This window comes from Moschus berezovskii, chromosome 19, assembly GCF_049115385.1.
Source record: "Moschus berezovskii isolate FMDL1 chromosome 19, NW_MosBer_1.0, whole genome shotgun sequence".
NCBI lineage: Eukaryota > Metazoa > Chordata > Mammalia > Artiodactyla > Moschidae > Moschus > Moschus berezovskii.
Genome location: NC_142478.1, coordinates 9,868,963 through 9,887,719, shown reverse-complemented (window position 1 = coordinate 9,887,719; position 18,757 = coordinate 9,868,963). Strand labels below are relative to the sequence as shown.

The window sequence follows — 18,757 nt, the reverse complement described above, 5'->3', positions numbered from 1 at the left end:
ATCATAGCCCAGTAATCTGCAACAAAAACTCAATAAGACAACACATATTATTATGTTTTCAAATTTATATGCTAAAAACTAAAAAGTGCAAACAGGGAATCGTTTCTTAAAATAAAATACTGTACTTGTATAAATTCAGATATAAGTGCTGCAAGTGAAACAGTTTAAACCAACAACTTACTTCCTTAACAATTCACTTCAAAATGAATAAATACATGAGCAACTATTCCTTTAAGAGTAGTTGAAGGAAACTGAAATATCCATAAAAACCCATAACTATACCCATACTGATTTTCTTCTTCCCCTTTGTTTAAATTCATAGTAGAAGATAAATTACAAAATTAAATTACTCTGTTCTTCATCTGGTCTTGATCATATCCATTTGATCAAAGCCATTTATCTTAACCTAGGCCTTCCACAGAAAATCAGTGGCCAAATCCTAAAGGTATCTCTTTACCTCACTGCAGAATTTCCCCAGGCTCCATGCTTGTCTGTGAGAATGTTGATAATTTTCTGGATTAGTTGAGTTGCTGTCACATGGTCTCGATATTTAGCTGCTCGTATCAAATGATCACACATCTTCTCATCTTCTCGTTTGTCTGCCGAATACTGGGCACATAGTGACTTGGATAGGAAAAACAAACATCTATTAATATAAAAATATAGGGGAAAACCCCATTAACTGCATGATGAAACAATCTCTAATATGAACAGAACTAAAAAATTTAAAGTGACTTTTACATTGCTCATGAGCTGAAATGATAGAGTTGGTGATCTACTGTCTCAGTACGACAATGCCCCAAGAATTTATTTCTCTTCAGCCACTCATAAGGTACACTCAGAAGTGGTTAACATCTAAGCAGAGACCTGAATAAAGAGAAGAAGCCAGAAGATGTGGGGTCCACATTACAAGCAGCAAGAAGGGAGGTTGCAAAGAACTAAAGCAAAGGGAACAAAGAGAAGAATGGTATGAAAAGAGACTGGAGAGGAGGGCAGGCAGGGGCTGCACCATTTAGGACTGTGTAGTTATGGTAAGGAGTTTAGATTCTATTCCCACGCAATGGGATGCTGCTGCTGCTGCTAAGTCACTTCAGTCGTGTCCGACTCTGTGTGACCCCATAGACGGCAGCCCACCAGGCTCCCCCATCCCTGGGATTCTCCAGGCAAGAACACTGGAGTGGGTTGCCATTTCCTTCTCCAATGTGTGAAAGTGAAAAGTGAAAGTGAAGTCGCTCAGTCGTGTCTGACTCTTAGCGACCGCATGGACTGCAGCCTACCAGGCTCCGCCGTTCATGGGATTTTCTAGGCAAGAGTCCTGGAGTGGCTTGCCATTGCCTTCTCCGACGCAATGAGTTACCAGTAGGTTAATCAGGAGAATGATGTGATTGATTTACATATTAAAATGACCAACAGAGCTCCTTTAGAGAATGAATTACAGAGGAACAAGAGGCTTAAGGAGGGAGATCGGTTATCAGGCTACTGCACAGGTCCAGAAAAGAGACGCTGGTGGTTTGCAGTAGTAAACTGAGCTAGTTCTCAACACCTTTAGAAAATGCCAGAAACAGTGTGGTCTTTTAAACCTTGGCTATGCAAAATGGACCACCAACACTAGAATAACCTAGGAGCTTATTAAAATTGCAGAATTATAGGTCCCACTCCACACCAACTAAATCAAAACCTGGATTTTAATGAGATCTCCACATGATTTCTAAATTAAAGTTTGAAAAGTACTTTCTTAGACATCAATTTTGCCAAAACAAATTTAGGATTCTTTAGCAATAATCAGATACAACACAACCACTAGTTTCCACGATGCTTATTTCTTTTCTTTTGGAATTCAGACACTTGTGGTATCATGTTTAAGATGCTATACTGCCTAATTAATTGCTCAAAATAAAAAAAAGATGATTAATGTAAACTTGTCACTTAAAAGGTCAGTTTAGTTGGATACTTCCTTCCTTTCTCTTGGAGCGTAAAAGAGGAAGTACATGGTTCCAGGAGTACTGAGAGCTCTTTCTGTACCAGAAGAGGGGCAAGCCTGAGGATGAAGACGATGCCCACAGGGAGCAGAGGTACGCGAATTACAAACTAGCTTACTCTGGATGGAATCATGAAGCTGTGGATCAACCAAAGACCAGCCTACCTTTAAATTAAACTTTCTGTGAGACCTTCTTTTTTTTTTAGATATTTTACAAAAACCTATAAGCTCCTGTTCATTCACTGAAATCCAGTATGAACTGGGTTTTCTGTTCCTAATACCACAAGCAGCCCAAATGATATGGTGTTTATGTAAATGCATAAAGAGTCAAATCTCTCTCGGTTTGTACAGAACACTAGGCTGTACCCTGAGATCAAAGGCTGACTCAGCTTGATAGCCTTTGCCCTGGAGAATCCCCATTCTAGACTGTGAGAAGGGAATTGGGAATAAAAGTATAGTCGTCTCTTGCTATCGTGGGGGTTTGGGGGGAAGGGGGCAAGGTTCCAGGACCCCCATAGATACCAAAATTTGCAGATGCAAAATCCCTTTCATATGAGTAATATAGTATATATGAATATGTTTATACATATGAATAAACATAAGATTGGGAAACAAATAAAAAACCAGACTAAAGCATCATCTTTGGCAGAGTCTCTTATCAGTCTTGGGCAACTCACTTTACCTTCCTAGGTCTAACTGTCCGCCATCTGCAAAATGAGAGGATTATATTACCTCTAAGGATTGTACACTTAAAAGATTTTGGCCAATCTCTAGGAGGTTAGTTTCTGTATATTGTTAAAAGGAAAGTACTTCTTTTACCTAAACACTGATATTGAAAAAATAAATTATGTTAGAAACGAGATTCATTTATGAAATACTACAGCCAAAGGCCAGGCTTCTCCAGTGGCTCAGAAGTAAAAAATCCACCTGCAATGCAGGAGACACAGGTTCAATCCCTGGGTCAGGAAAATCTGGCAAAGGGAATGGCAACCCACTCCAGTACTTCTGCCTGGGCAACCCCATGGACAGAGAAGCCTGGAGAGCTACAGTCCATAGAGTCGCAAAGAGTCAGACATGACTAAAGCGACTGAACATGCACACACAGGCAAACGCCAGATACCATGTTAAAAAATAAAAGCCTGAGCCAATCAAACCCCAAGATAATCCAGTTTGTCAACATTATGATTTGAGCAAAGAAAAGAAAATATGATTAAGAAATACTTGAAGGGAGTAGTTTAAGTGAAGATAGCTAGGGAATTATTCCACTGTTAACAAAAAAGTCAACTACTAAGCGATATTTTCAGAGCTTCATTCCAGAACTCGGCAGCACTCTGCAGGTTACTTCACATCTAACTCAACTCTACACTGAAAGCAACAACTCTACACTGAAAGCAACAGGACAAAATGGTAGACACTGTCAGAATTTGTATAGTTTAAACATCCCCTAATGTATGCACAGTGCGCCTTTATCTATCCTCACCTGATAATAAGAGGGAATTAAAATTATTGATGGAAATTTAAAAATAATTGGTTTGAATACTCCCTGAAACACCAGATAACTTCATGTTAAATGTACCAAATTAGCAAAAAACACATTATTAAATAGGCTATCTGTATGCATTTACCAGTTTAACTTGATCAAATCATATTCTTCAAAACATTTGGTAAGCAACTGAAGTTTGTTTAAAAAGGCATAATTCTAAAAAGAGGAGTCCAAGGTAGTAAGTTAAATAGTAAAATGGTTTAAAGTGCTCTTTAATGGATCCTCCTTTATAATATAAACAGCAACTTTTCATATCTGACATAAAATCTATAGATATAAATCACATTAAAGGGCTATTCTCTCCTAATTATCAATCTCTGTCTCATTGTGGAACATTAGAGTCACATCTAACCTTAAAACATGATAAAAGGAAACCAAATAAGAATGTTTTGTAACGATATAATGAACTTCCATCTATTCTTAAAAGCATCTTTAAAATGCAATTTTAAAGATGAACACATTCTTATTAAAAAACCAGTAACATATTCAACATATGACATATCATTCAAAGTCAAGAACAGATGAGGAATATTTGCCTGAAGATCAAACATGTGTTACTTATTGAAGGAATATATGTGCATGTGTGTGTGTGTGTGTGCACACTTGTGCTTAAGGGTGTCTTTTGGAGGTACCCCAAAAGACCTTACCAAAATGTACCATCTATCAATAAAATCAAGGGCCAGGTCTAGTGCGTGCCTGCTAAATTGCTTCAGTTGCGTTTGACTCTGGACCCTATGGACTGTAGGCCACCAGGCTCCTCTGTCCATGGGATTCTCCAGGCAAGAATACTGGAGTGGGTTGCAATTTCCTTCTCCAGGGGATCTTCCTAGCCCAGGAATTGAACCCAAGTCTCTTGTGTCTCCTGCATTGGCAGGAGGGTTCTTTACCACGCGCCACATGGGAAGCCTGCCAGGTCTAGGACTTTCATTCAATTTTACTTCACATTAACTTTTCTATTTTCCTACTTTAAGCAAAACATGAACTGAGCAATATAGCATCACAACAATGACCCTCCTGCCCAACCTGAATCTTAAAATAAAAAAAAAAATCAAACAGAAAAAAGCATCCTGGAAGCTAATTCAAATATATTTGATTTGAGTTTGATTATTGCTAAAGAAATTAAGATTTATTAATACAGAATTAATGAAACATAAGATAAATCTAGTTCTTAAAAAATTCACTTAACTGCAGAGAGGAGCAATTTAGACTGATCAATTATAATTCAAATAACTATTCTGGATCTTTAAATAAAGAAGTAAAGACAATATCACATTTAGCCTTTCCTTTCAGATGTTATGTCTCTAAGTTTACTATCTGTCCTTTGTATGAAAGCTCAGAGAGGAATGAACTTAAAATCAAGCAGATTTCTCTATTATGCTCCTGCCATCACTCTGATGACCTTTCTGGTGGTCAGAATTTCTATTCATTATCTCCCAGGATGCTTGCATTTTCTCAAGGCTCTGTCATATGTCCCTTGGCAATATCATCCACTCCCACCATCATCTGCTATTATCAATTTAGATGTAGCTGTCAAGTTTTTCATGTCTGACTCAGCTGTTTTCCCAAATTCAGATCCCACATTTCTATCGGTAGGACAGTCTCCTATCATTCAATAAGTACTGAAAATTTAAAATGTACAACCTACCATCTTTATCCCAAACATGCTATTACACTGAAAAGGGAAAGGTTTTCTATTTCTGTCATCTGTGACTTTTCAATTTCCCTCACATCATATCCCATCATTCCCAGCAAAACCTCGAACCACTCATCATAGCCCTAATGTAGATCTTTATTTGCTCACAACTCAGCTCTTGAAATAATCTGTCCTTTTATGAGAAGTCCCAGAACTATTTCTAGAAAAATTTGCTTTGGAATAACACAGATAGATGTACAGATCCCATCCTCAAAAAATGCATAATTGTTTAAAATATTGAAAAATTAGAACCAAATTTTACTGCCTAGATCTGTGTATGTGTAGCCATCTATAAAGTGGAATCTTATCTTTTACATTACTGTCTATCCGCACTCTATTTGCCAGGTATACTAGATTATACACTACTACCCAAATAGCCTCAAGACATAAAATACCCTTTTCCTATAGCTTTTATACGTGAAACAAGTTTAAAGATGTCTATTGAGAAGGTAAGAGGGAAATGTGAAAGACAAACTACTAAAGAAGAAGAACTCATGTAGAGGAAAATATATGGAAATCTAGAGGTCCTTTTGATTCTTTACCTGAATATAAAAGGTGGAAAAACTCAAAAAATCCAAAGTAATTGGAAATTAAACAATCTTCTCCAAATAAAAAAATGTGCATCAAAAATGAAATCACAAGGGAAATTAGAAAAAAGTGTGGGAACTGGATAAAATAGCATTTAAAGTAAAATTTATACATTTATATACATTAGAAAATATTAAATATTTAAGGAAGAAATAATACAAATTTTAAACTCAGATGACAGAGGCTAAGGAATACACTGAAACTAATTTTGCATTAAAGGAATAGAAAACTAAATAACAACATAATTTGCATAAATAAACACAAAAACTCAACAAAATACTACCATTCAGCTATCTATAAAACAGACTATATATGATGATAAAGTAGAGTATATCTATGGAATGCAAAGTTGATTTAATATTTAAATATAAATCAGCATAATTTACCATAAAACAGAAAAAAAGGGGAGAAAAACATATCATCTAAATCATTTTTAAAAACAATTAAATAAATAATCAATTAACATTCACTTTCATGAAAATAAATTAATTATTAAATAACAAGCACTCCACAAACCAGGAACACAAAGAGACTTCCTAGACCTTAGGAAGGACTGTAAAAATTATTCAACTAAAACTGAAAATAAAGTGTTATGTCCTCTCTCGTGACTTCTATTCAATATGATAAAAGAAATCTTAACTAGCAGAATGAGACAAAAAATAAACAAGTAAGCAAAAAGACAGTCTGAAAAGGAAAGACTAACAGACTCTTCATTTTTATATGTGCTTCTCTATGCTATAATTCTGAGCGTTCTAAGAAAAAACTACTAGAATATATAATAAAAGTTTCTTACATAAAAGGTCAATATACTAAAAGTTAATTATGTTCCTACACACTGGCAATAATCAACTCAAAAACAATTAACAATATCACTATTAATGTGAAATATTTAGCAGTACATAAAAACATATTCAAGTCTACACAATGAAAACCATAAAACACTGCTAAGAGAAACTAAGACTAAATAACTGAGGATATATACAATGTTCACAGATTTAAAATCTCAATATTTTTAAAAATATGTACTTTTCAAATTGATTTTATAGATTCAACCCAATCTTAATACTTTAGGAGACTTTCTTAAGGATATATTGACAGCTGAGTCTAAAATATATCTGAACAACAAAAAAAAATAGCAAAACAATTTACAAAGGAAAGATGAAACTAGAATTTCATACTCTGAATCACACTGTAAAATAAGAAATCAAGACAGCATAGGTTATGAAATGAAAAAAGAGCGCCTTTTCAATAACTGCTACGGAAACACCTGGCCACTCTCAAAAGAGCAAAAGAAGAAAAAAACTTGTTTTCCCCTCATACCACACACAAAATGTTTAATTCAAAATAAATAAAAAATATAGATGCAAATGTTAAAATTTCAGCACTTCTAGAAAAAAAAATCTGATGAACTTCAAGTAAGCAGAGAATACTTACACTAAAATTCATAGATTGGAGAGTGTAAAAGAAAATCATAACCATGAAAAAAATTGACAAGACTTCAGTGAAACTGATAAAATCTGCCCTGTAAAAGCCACCATTGAGAAAAGGAAAAGGCCAGTGAGGGAAGGAGAGAGTGCGACGAATGGAGAAAGTGCCGTCAACACATACACACGACCGTGAGTAAAGCGGGTACCAAGTGAGAAGTGGGGCGCCCGCCTGGCACTCTGTACTGAGCTAACCAGGCGGGTTGCGGGGAGGAGCTAAAAGGGAGGCGACATATGTGTGATTAACGGCTGATCTGCGGTGTTGTTCAGCAGGAACCAACACAATGCTGCACAGCCATTTTCCTGCAATTAAAAAAGAAATGAATCAAGAAACAAAATGAAAAGGCAATGAGAAAAAACATTCACCATATGTACAACTGACAAAAGATTTCCTTACAGGAAATACAAAGAACGCCTACAGTGCCCAAAGACAAACAAATCTAAAACCATAAACAAAGGATCTGACTAGACATTTTAAAAAAGATATACAAATGACCAATAAGTATGTGAAAAAATGCTTAGTCAGCAGAGAAATTCAACTAAAGCCCACAACACTCTATCATCATATACACACGAGAAGGGCTGAAATTACAGGAACTGACAATAAATACTGGCAAGGATGTGGAACAAAGGAAATCTCATACCTACCAACTAGACTGATGAAGTGTAAAACTTACAACTACTCTAGAAAATAGTCTGGCAGTTTCTCATAAGCCTAAATATAAACTTGCAACAGCACATAGCAATTATACTCCTAGGTATTTCCTCCAAATGAATGATAACATGTTTCCACAAAAATGAATTGTATGAAAATGCCCATAATGCTTTTAATCATAACAGCCAAACAGGGGAAATCACCCCATATACACCTACAGATGAATGGATAAACAAAGTAGTACTGCGAAGCAATATAAAAAACAAGAGTAATACACATACAACAATGTGGATTAGTATCAAAAATGTTATGCTGACCAAAACAATCCAGACATTAGAGCACCCATTATGTAATTTACATGAAATTGAATACCACACCAAACTATCTATAATAACAGAAACCAGATGAGCAGTTGCCTACAGTTAGGTATGCGTATGAATCTGCCTGAAAGGCAGGAGACCCAGGTTCAATTTCTAGGTTAGGAAGATCCCCTGGAGAAGGAAATGGCAACCCACTCCAGTATTCTTGCCTGGAGAATCCCATGGACAGAGGAGTCTGGCAGGCTAAAGTCCATGGGGTCGCAAGGGTTGGACAAGACTTAGTGACTAAACCACCACCACCAGGTATGTGTATGTGCAGTGGAACTGACCACACTGAAACAAAAAGGAATTCTCCAAGATGACAGAAAATTTCCATATCTTGTTTATAACAGCAACAAAGATACATACGCCTGTCAAAACTCATCCAACTGTATATCTGAAATGAGTATATTATATATAAATCACTCAATAAAGTATATTTAAGAAGTTCTTAAAAATGAATAGGCAAGGCACTAACAGGGAAGAAAGCAGTTAAAATATTCATATTGAAAAAATAAGCTCATATACGAGGTAGGTCAATACACTCTATAAATCAGTAAGGTAGATAAACAATAAGAGATAACTAATAAGAAACTAGGTAAAAGACAAAGAGGTACTACACAAAAATCATTTTAAAAAACATAATACATAACAAGCAGGAGAAAAGATGTACACTTTAACTTGTAAAGAAAATCCAAAATAAAACACAGTGACATACCACTACACAACTACCAGAATGCTAAAATTAAAAGTGGCAAACAACTCTTGATGAAAATGTGGAGTAATATGAACAGTTACACACTGATGTTGGAAGAGGTACACACTTCTGCAAGAGAGTATAGCAGTATCCATTGAGACTGAAAACATGAATATTTTACAGTCAAGTCCACCCTCCCCTTCATGGATCACAGCCTTGTTGCACAAAGGGGCTTGCATAACTCAATGAAGCTATGAGCCATCCTGTGTAGGGTCACGCAACATGGATGGGTCACAGTGAGAATTCTGACAAAAATGGTCTAATGGAGGAGAGAATGGCCAACTACTGCAGTATTCTTGCCTCAAGAACCACATGAACACTATGAAAAGGCAAAAAGATATGACAATGGAAGATGAGCCTCTCAGGTCAGAAAATATCCAATATGCTACTGGACAAGACTGGAGAAATTGCTCCAAAAAGAATGAAGAGGCTGGGCCAAAGGGGAAATGATGCTCAGTTTTGGATATGTCTGGTGGTGAAAGTAAAATCTGATGCTGTAAAGAAAATATTGCATAGGAACCTAGAATGTTAGCTCCACAAATCAAGGTAAATTGCACATGGTAAACAGGAGATGACAAGAATGAACATCGATGTATTAGGAATCAGTGAACTAAAATGGACAGGAATGGGCAGATTTAACTCAGATCATCATTGTATCTAATCCTGTAGGCAAGAATCCCTTAGAAGAAATGGTCTCATAGACAACAAAAGAGTTCAAAATGTAGTACTTGGGTACAATCTCAAAAATGGCAGAATTTTTGCCTTCTAAGGCAAACTATTCAACATCATAGTAATCCAAGTCTAAGCCACAACCACTAACGTTGAAGAAGCTGAAGTTGATGGCTTCTATGAAGACCTACTCGACCTTCTAGAACTAACACCAAAAAAAGACATCCTTTTCATCATAGGGGATTGGAATGCAAAAGTAGAAAGTCAAGCGATTCCGGGAGATGAAAGTAAAGAAAGTTTGGCCTTGGAATACAAAATGAAGCAGGGCAACGGCTAACAGAGTTTTGTCATGAGAAATCACTGGTCATAGCAACACAAGAGATAACTCTACACATGGACATCACCAGATGGTCAGTACTGAAATCAGATTGATTAAATTCTCTGCAGCCAAATGGAGAAGCTCTATATAGCCAGCAAACACAATACCTGGAGCTGACTGTGACTCAGATCATCAGCTCCTTAATGCAAAATTTAGGCTTAAATTGAAGAAAGTAAGGAAAACCACCAGACCATTCAGGTATGACCTAAATCAAATCCTTTAAATTTATACAGTGGAAGTAACGAATAGATTCAAGGGATTAGATCTGGAGGAGAGAGTGCCTGAAGAACTATGGATGGAGATTCATAACACTGTACAGGAGGCGGTGACCAAAACTATCCCAAACAAAAAGAAATGCAAGAGGGCAAAGTGGTTATCTGAGGAGGCTTTACAAATAACCGAGGAAAGAAGAGAAGCGAAAGGTATGACAGAAAGGGAAAGATATATCGAACTGAATTCAGAGTTCCAGAGAATAGCAAGGAGAGATCAGAAAGCCTTCTAAATGAACAATACAAAGAAATGGAGGAAAATAAGAGAATGGGAAAGACTAGACATATCTGCAAGAAAACTGGAGATAGCAAGGGAACATTTCACGCAAGGATGGGCACGATAAAGGACATAAAACAGAAATAGAAGAGATCAATTAAGAAGAGGTGACAAGAATACACAGAACTACACACAAAAGGTCTTAATGACCAAGACAACCACGATGAGGTGGTAAGTCACCACGCCAGACATCCTGGAATGTGAAGTCAAGTGGGCCTCAAAAGCATCACTATGAACAAAGCTAGTTCATAGTATGAAATGAACTAGAAGGAATTCTAGCTGAGCTATTTCAAATCCTAAAAGATGATGCTTTATAGTGCTGAAATCAATATGTCAACAAATTTAGAAAACTCAGCATTGGCCGCAGGACTGGAGAAGATCAGTTTTTCATTCCAATTACAAAGAAAGGAAATGCCAAAGAATGTTCAAATGACTGTACAACTGTGCTCATTTCACATGCTAGCAAAGTAATGCTCAAAATCCTTCCCGATAGGCTTCAGCAGTACATGACCAAGAACTTCAAAATGTACAAGCAGGATTTGAAAAGGCAGAGGAACCAGAGATCAAATTGTCAAAATCCATTGGATCATAGAAAAAGCAAAGGAATTCCGGAAGAAACATCTGCTTCATTGACAATGCTGACACCTTTGACTGTGTGGGTCACAACAAACTGTGGGAAATTCTTAAAGATAAGGGAATTGCAGAACACCTTATCTCCTGATTAATCTGCACGCAGGTCAAGAAGTAACAGTTAGAATTGGACATGAAATGATGGTCTGGTTTAAAATTGGGAAAGAAGTATGTCAAGGCTATATATTGTCACCCTGCTTATTTAACTCATATGCAGAGTGCATCATGAGAAATGCCAGACTAGATGAATCACAAGGCAGAATCAAGATTGCTGGGAGAAATATTAACAACCTCAGATATGTAGATGACACCACTGTAATGGCAGAAAGTGAAGAGGACCTAGAAAGCCTCTTGCTGAGGGTCAAAGAGAGTTAAAATGTTGGCTTAAAACTCAACATTCAAAAAATGATGATCATAGCATCCAGTCCCATCACTTCATGGTAAATAGAGGGGAAAGACTGAAAATAGTGACAGATTTTATTTTCCTGAGTTCTAAAATCACTGAGGACAATGATTGCAGCCATGAAATTAAAAGACGCTTGCTCCTTGGAAGGAAAGCAGTAACAAATCTAGACAGCATATTAAAAAGTGAAGATATCACTTTCAGACAAAGGTCTGTATACTCAAAGCTATGTTTTTTCTAGAGAGTTCGACCATAAAGAAGGCTGAGTACCAAAGAATTGATGCTTCTGAACTGTGGGCTTGAGAAGACTCTTGAGAGTCCCTTGGACAGGAAGGAGATCAAACCAGTCAGTCCTAAAGGAAATCAACCTTGAATATTCACTGGAAGGACTGATGCTGAGTCTGAAGCTCCACTACTTTGGCCACCTGATGCGAAGAACTAACTCACTGGAAAAGACCCTGATGCAGGAAAAGATTGAGGGCAGAAGGAAAAGGGGACAACAGAGGATGAGATAGTTGGATGACATCACCAACTCAATGGACATGAGATTGAGCAAACTCCATGCAACAGTGAAGGCTAATGGAGCCTGGCATGCTGCAGTCCATGGAGTTGCAAAGACTTGGACATGACTGAGCAACTGAACAACAAATCCACCCTACAAATACACGTGAGTATGTACACCAAAAGACATTAAAGTAGCACAGATCCTGATACTAACAGTTATTAGATAAAATGACATTATTTAGCTTAATGGAACAAAAAAAGGTTGTGATTGGATATATAAGTGCACAAGGCTTCTCACAACCACTTCAGCATTAAGAAAAGGAGGTAAATTAATGTTAAATGCATACTTTTTTCTAAAGTATATTTTATGAGAAACAGATTATAAAGCAAGTTTTCATTAAGTTGGCATAATATCGTGATATAAAAATAAATTTCAGTTAAAAAGTTCAAGGCTAAAATATTTAAAATATTTTATAACCCAATATTCTAATTTACTAACATTTATTTTTAATTAAGCAGTTGAAATGTATTGGCCTCACAAGTTTTGTGCTTCAGTTTTTAAAAGAAATTTATACTCAAATTTAAAAAGTTATGACTTATAAGATAAAGAAATTCCTCTCCTCTACTTCCTCCCTGTTTGGCTGTTTTCTACAGGTGTAGTCATGTGAACAGGAATGTAGTGCCTGTGTAAATAAAATCAAATTATACATTATTCCTTTTCAAGACATAAAGTTCTATCTTCATTCTTTTTCATGGCTATACACAATATTATATTTTTAGTTAAATAAACACACTTTCTGGTAAACACTTCTAAGTGTACTACCTGATGCCCCAATTTATCTCAAAATCACTTAAACTATAAATTGTTTGTCTCATTGTAAACCATTTAAAAGGGCAATCATCTAAAGGACAGCAAATTAAGAAGCTTTTCAACAGTTTAATTTTGGAGGTCTTTGCACTCAATCTCAATTCAGATTTAAAGTCCAACCATTAAAAATAAATAAATGTTGTCCGTGGGAATGTTACAGAGCCTCCTGAAAAACTTAGAAAAATAAAACCTCAAAAAACCCAACAGCAAACAAAAGTCAACCAATGACAATGTGTGACAGCCACCTTTAATTCTAAAGTGATTCCTCTGTCATCCAACGCTTCGAAGTATTGATTTCTCTCAGCATGAAAAAGTCTAAGCCAATGAAATAGATATAGTATCATCCCCCTGATAATAGCATTCAAGGTGAAAACAGGCAGAACACTTATCAAAGTATCGCTTTCATTTCTTATTGTTTTAATAGTCTGGATACGATATGCTAGGTTCTTATCTTTACAATTGCAGACTTCAAACAATATTTTTAAATAATCTGAGGGCTAATATAGGTTCTAATATTTTACTTTAGAGAATAAAAAAATGGGTTTCAAAAGCTTTTACATATTTGTAAAGTGAAGTCAACACTAAGAAGAAGGTTACAGTTTCCATTTGCATGTAAAATACACATGCAATTTCATAGCTACAGTAGAGTTACTTGTTAGCAATGAAAATTACAAAATTTTTAAGTAAATAACAAAACAGCTTTCATAAAGGCAAACTGATTTATTTAACAATGCCTGCATACATTATATATCAGTTTGGTAAATAAAGTAAAATGTGGTTAGTATCGGTGATCAATACAACTGACAGGAAATTTAAATAGAGTTAAATTCAAATAACTATATTCTAAAATTCCTAATGAGACAAGTACATCTTCCCGTAAGATTATAATTATACACAAATACATATAAACACATATACAGTGAAAGAGAAAGAGAAATTCAAAAGTTTTTATTTTTTAAACTTTACTTTTTGTTCATTTGCACAAGAGCTGACTATCTTAAACAAATCCTATAATCTTTTAACTCAACATATCTACCTAACCATTAGGTTGTTTGGGAATCATCCAAAACTAGGGCATCTTACTTGTACTAGGCTAAAAGTAGTGTGTGTGTCTGTGTGTACATATGTATATATATACTTTAATTTCAAATAACAGTAGTTCAAGAACAAGCATGAAGACCAAAAAGTTAAAAAGAGATTAATTCATTCTTTAAGAAACCACAGTTTCTGTGGTTAAGAATACAGACTCTGGAGTCAGACAACCTGAGTTAAATCTCGGCTCTGACATATTCATGATCAAGTTAGGTATTTAACCTCTCATTCCTCAGTTTCCTCATAGAAAAAAGGATATAATGTGATGTGCTTTTCATAAAGTTCCAATATGCATAGACATAAAACAATCAGAATATTGACAGGCATATACACTAACACCCAACACTTACTGTAGACTCAGTCATGAAGTTAACCAACTATCCTGCAAACAGTCCCTTGTCTTTTATCATCTGAATGTAGCTGAGAGACACGTAGTAAAAATAATTACAATATGAGATATTTGCTAAGAAAGATATTCACAGTGTGCTTGGAAAGAACAGAAAAGAACTATTCAGAACCAGTGAGGGTTTCACAAAGGAATTAGACGCTAAGTAACTTTTCATGGAGAAGAAAGGGCTCATTTAAGACAGAAGAAATAAAATATACCAAAATAGAGGCGAAAAAATGAGAACAGCTCAAATAAAAAAACTTTTAAGAATAACAGAATAAGACTTGGAATTACCAGAGCTCTCTTTTTAAGTAAACCAGTATATGCTTCTTTATAGCCTCCTTGGGTGCCTAATGTATTTCTACCCTTTTCCTTCCTAAAAATATTATTTCTCAAAGGTTTTTATAAATGCTTTAACATATAAATAGTTGATTTGGTCAACTGTTAAGATAACTAGGATTTATCATAAACTGAAACCTTAAATACAGGCTTTATCTATCTGTAGGGAGTATATTCAGACATTTTCCTAGAAGAGATTTTTAAACAGCAGTAAGATATCTAGTTCTCTATAGAGATTATATTTTACATTATTAGAATCCAATGAGAATACACTGAAGAAAATATATTTTTCAGTTTGGATTTAATTTGATCAGCATAGCTCACAGGTATGAACTCCATTTCACCTGGGCCATAGTTCATTTGCTTCTTTCTAGCTTTCTACCTTTAACGGAGTGCCCAGTAATATAGCTCTGTTTCTTGAAGTTAGAGAAGCATCACTTACAATTTTTAAAGTCAGAGACATCAGCTTACTTTAGAATGGCCTTCCTTTGTCCCAAAAATGAAAGCTTCTTTAGTTTCACGTTATTCTAAAAAGGATGATTTTTTTAAAAAATACGTACATGCATGCACGTGCCCTGTGTAGATATGTATATTTTCTATTCAGAAGTTACCCGCCCCCCCATAGAAGACTGAGAGCAGAAAATGTTGTGAGCCTAGTTCTTCATCTGGCCATTATCAAGAAGCTAAAATAGGAAGTGAGACAAGTTAAAACACACCCTAGAAGAATCTCTAAAAATAGTGCATTCCACAATGAATACAGCAGACTTTGGAAATGTACTGAGAAATACTATGACTGACGAGTCCAGGTGTGAAACATAAATCAGAATATGTATGATAAACCAGAGTGAGAATTTTCCTTAAGGAGTTTGATGGTCCCATTGTCAATTAACCAGAAGAAGGAAAAAAGGTGAACCCTGGACTTAGTAAGAACCAGCATTCTCTTTATTCTAAAGCTGGATGCAAGTCAGCCTGTACTAAAAGAGGAAGGAATGTGATCAAGGGAGATCTGTATGTGAGGGAGCTGAACAAGCCCCTGCAACTTGGCAAAGCAGGAGAGAGACAGAGGTCAAGAGAAAACCTCCTCTGCAGGAGCGTGGCCTATGAATCAGCAGATGCAAAACTCAGTAATGAGCTTTCCTTTTCTGCACTGTGATGTCTTTCATCATTGTGAGGCCTACAAAGGAGAAAAAGGAAAGCCTATGTCCATGCTTTGAGCAGCAGGATATAGATAGAACAGCTACTTCCTGGGAAACCCACTTGTATGATACTAAGAGATAGCCTCCAGAGTTCTGACAGAGCAGTCGACTGGATCAAGGCCCTAAGGCAGAGGTAAGAATTCCAGAGTAAGTGTGGGACATATAAGCATTCCTTGAGTAATCCTTGAGATAACCTAGAATAAAAAAATTACTCTTCATTTTGAAGTAACAGCAATAGCTGCATCATTAAACATTTAGTATGGACTCACGTAACAGGCACTTTACAGTTATCAAATCCCATTTACTCCTCATTACTAAAGGTAGGCACCATCATTATCCTGATTTTCACATGAGACACTGATGTCTTAGCTCACACAGTCAGTAAATGATATAGTCAAAATTAATGCATAAGGCTATCTGACTGGAAAGTCAGAACGATGTGAAACTGCACCAGAGTAATCTGTGGTCTCACTGGCTGAGTGCTCACACTAAAGTGATCTGGACATTTAAAAGTACTCATAATAGTCCTTTACTTAACCAACGTATCTATAGTATTTTATTACTCTCATCGTTGTTTATAACATCATTTTTATCTAATATAAATAAAATAATATGCAAAACTACAATTATATGTGTGTGTGTCTAGACAGAGAGATAGTCAAGCTTACCATTTTCCTATTCCTGCTCTATAGATGAAGAAGTATATAAAAAGAGGATAAGAAGTATGTCTAAAACCATAATGCTAGTAAACAAATACCAAAGCCAGGATAAGAACTGCCATTCTACTGCTCTGCTATTATGACTCAAGCTGTGATCCTGAGCTACGATGACTCAAGATCTATTAATCAGTCATCTCTTCAGGAAATGACAGAATTGGTTATGCAAAGTGTACCTCAAGAAAAAAAATGTTGCAAGGACAGTGGGATGTATTAATCACCAATATAGAGCCATCATGAGAAACAGAAGGCATAAAGCAAAACTTTAAAAAAGTTATCATGAACCTTGGTCATCCATTTCTCAGTTACTAAAGAAGGAAATGGCTACCCACTCTAGCATTCTTGCCTAGAAAATTCCATGGACAGAGAAGCCTGGTGGACTAGTCCATGCGGTCACAAAGAGTCAGACATGACTGAGTGACTAACACACTTTTAAGATGAGATGTTCCAAATAGGAGTAAAAAATATAAGGGAATAAATAAGAAAGGATAAAATAAAAAGAAGAAAAGACAAGCAAGAAAGCATAAATGGGAAGTTCACTTGAAAATATTTTTACTTTATCATAATTATAAGTTTACTTTTAAAGTGACTAAGAAAAAATTTATAGTGCCATTCTATTTAATTTGCCTTGTATTTCAACCACTAAAATACAAATTGGGGAATTCAACTCAATAATGAGAATATAAAATTAAAAAGTGGACAAAGATGAAAAAAAGTTTGTTCTTCAACTAATGTTTAAATAGTTCAGATTTATTTTGCACTCCACCAATTTTACAGGCAGTTAAGAACCAATATATAAAGTTAGTAGAGAAACAGAAAAAACATATGTTTACGGTTTCAGTTTCAAAAAATTTTCTGAAATTTAAAGACTGAATGAAAGGAAATTTAAACATTACCAAACAGCTGATATTCTAACAGAACACAAGCAATATCAAGTGTTGGAGAGAATGTAGGGGAAAGAAAATCTTGCGCACTGTCAGTGGGAACATAAACTGGAGCAGCCACTACTGAAGACAGCAGGAATTTTTCCCAAAAAGTTAAAAATAGAGCTACTGTATGATCCAGCAATGCACTGCTTTATATCTCAAGGAGACAACTCACTACCTTCAATAAATACATGCACCCCCAAATTCCTGGCATCATTATTAAAAATAGCAAAATATGGACACACACTAGTATCCATCAACAAACGGATAAACAAAATAAACTGGAATATTATTCTACCTCAAAAAAAGGGAAATCTTGCCACTTGTGAAAACATGGATGAATAGGAGGGCAATATGCTAAGTGAGATAAGCCATAAACAAAAAGACAAATATTGCATGATTTCACTTATATGCAGAATCTAAAAACAAAAAATTCAAACTCATACTAGAGGCTTAAGACTGGCAGGAAAGGGAAGATATTAATCAAATGGTACAGAATTTACATTCTGAGATTAGTAAATTCTGTATATCTAATGTATAGTAATGACAACAATAGTTAATGAGAAAGGGCTGTATACTTGAAATTTGCTTAGATCTCAAGTGGTCAACCACACACAAACACAAATGGCATGAGTTGAAGGATATGTTAAATTGCTCAATGGGGGTAATCATTTCACAATGTACACATATATCAAAATATCATGTTGTGCACCTTAAATATACACAATATTTATTTGTCAATCTTATTTCAATAAAGTCAGGGAGAAAAAGAAAAACAGTGGCAAACTAATAAGAAATACAAGGGAGGATAATAACTACTACTTTTCTTTATGCTTCTACCAGCAAACCAACAGAATATTTTCTTAATCTAAAAGAAGAATTGATGCTTTTGAACTGTGGTGTTGAAGAAGACTCTTGAGAGTCCCTTGGATTGCAAGGAGATCCAGCCAGTCCATCCTAAAGGAAATCAGTCCTAGCTGTTCATTGGAAGGACTGATGTTGAAGCTGAAACTCCAATACTCCAGCCACCTGATGCAAAGAGCT

At 35.6% G+C, this 18,757-nt stretch overlaps 1 protein-coding gene across 3 annotated transcripts in view; it reads right to left on the bottom strand.

Moving 5' to 3' along the window:
• The window catches only part of LRBA (LPS responsive beige-like anchor protein), a 777,374-nt gene that overhangs the window by 431,205 nt on the left and 327,412 nt on the right, over positions 1-18,757 (bottom strand). For all 3 annotated transcript variants that reach the window (XM_055405330.2, XM_055405331.2, XM_088827977.1), the window contains exon 37: positions 458-624. In XM_055405330.2, the coding sequence (XP_055261305.2) occupies positions 458-624 (167 nt within the window). The remainder of the gene's footprint in view (positions 1-457; positions 625-18,757) is intronic.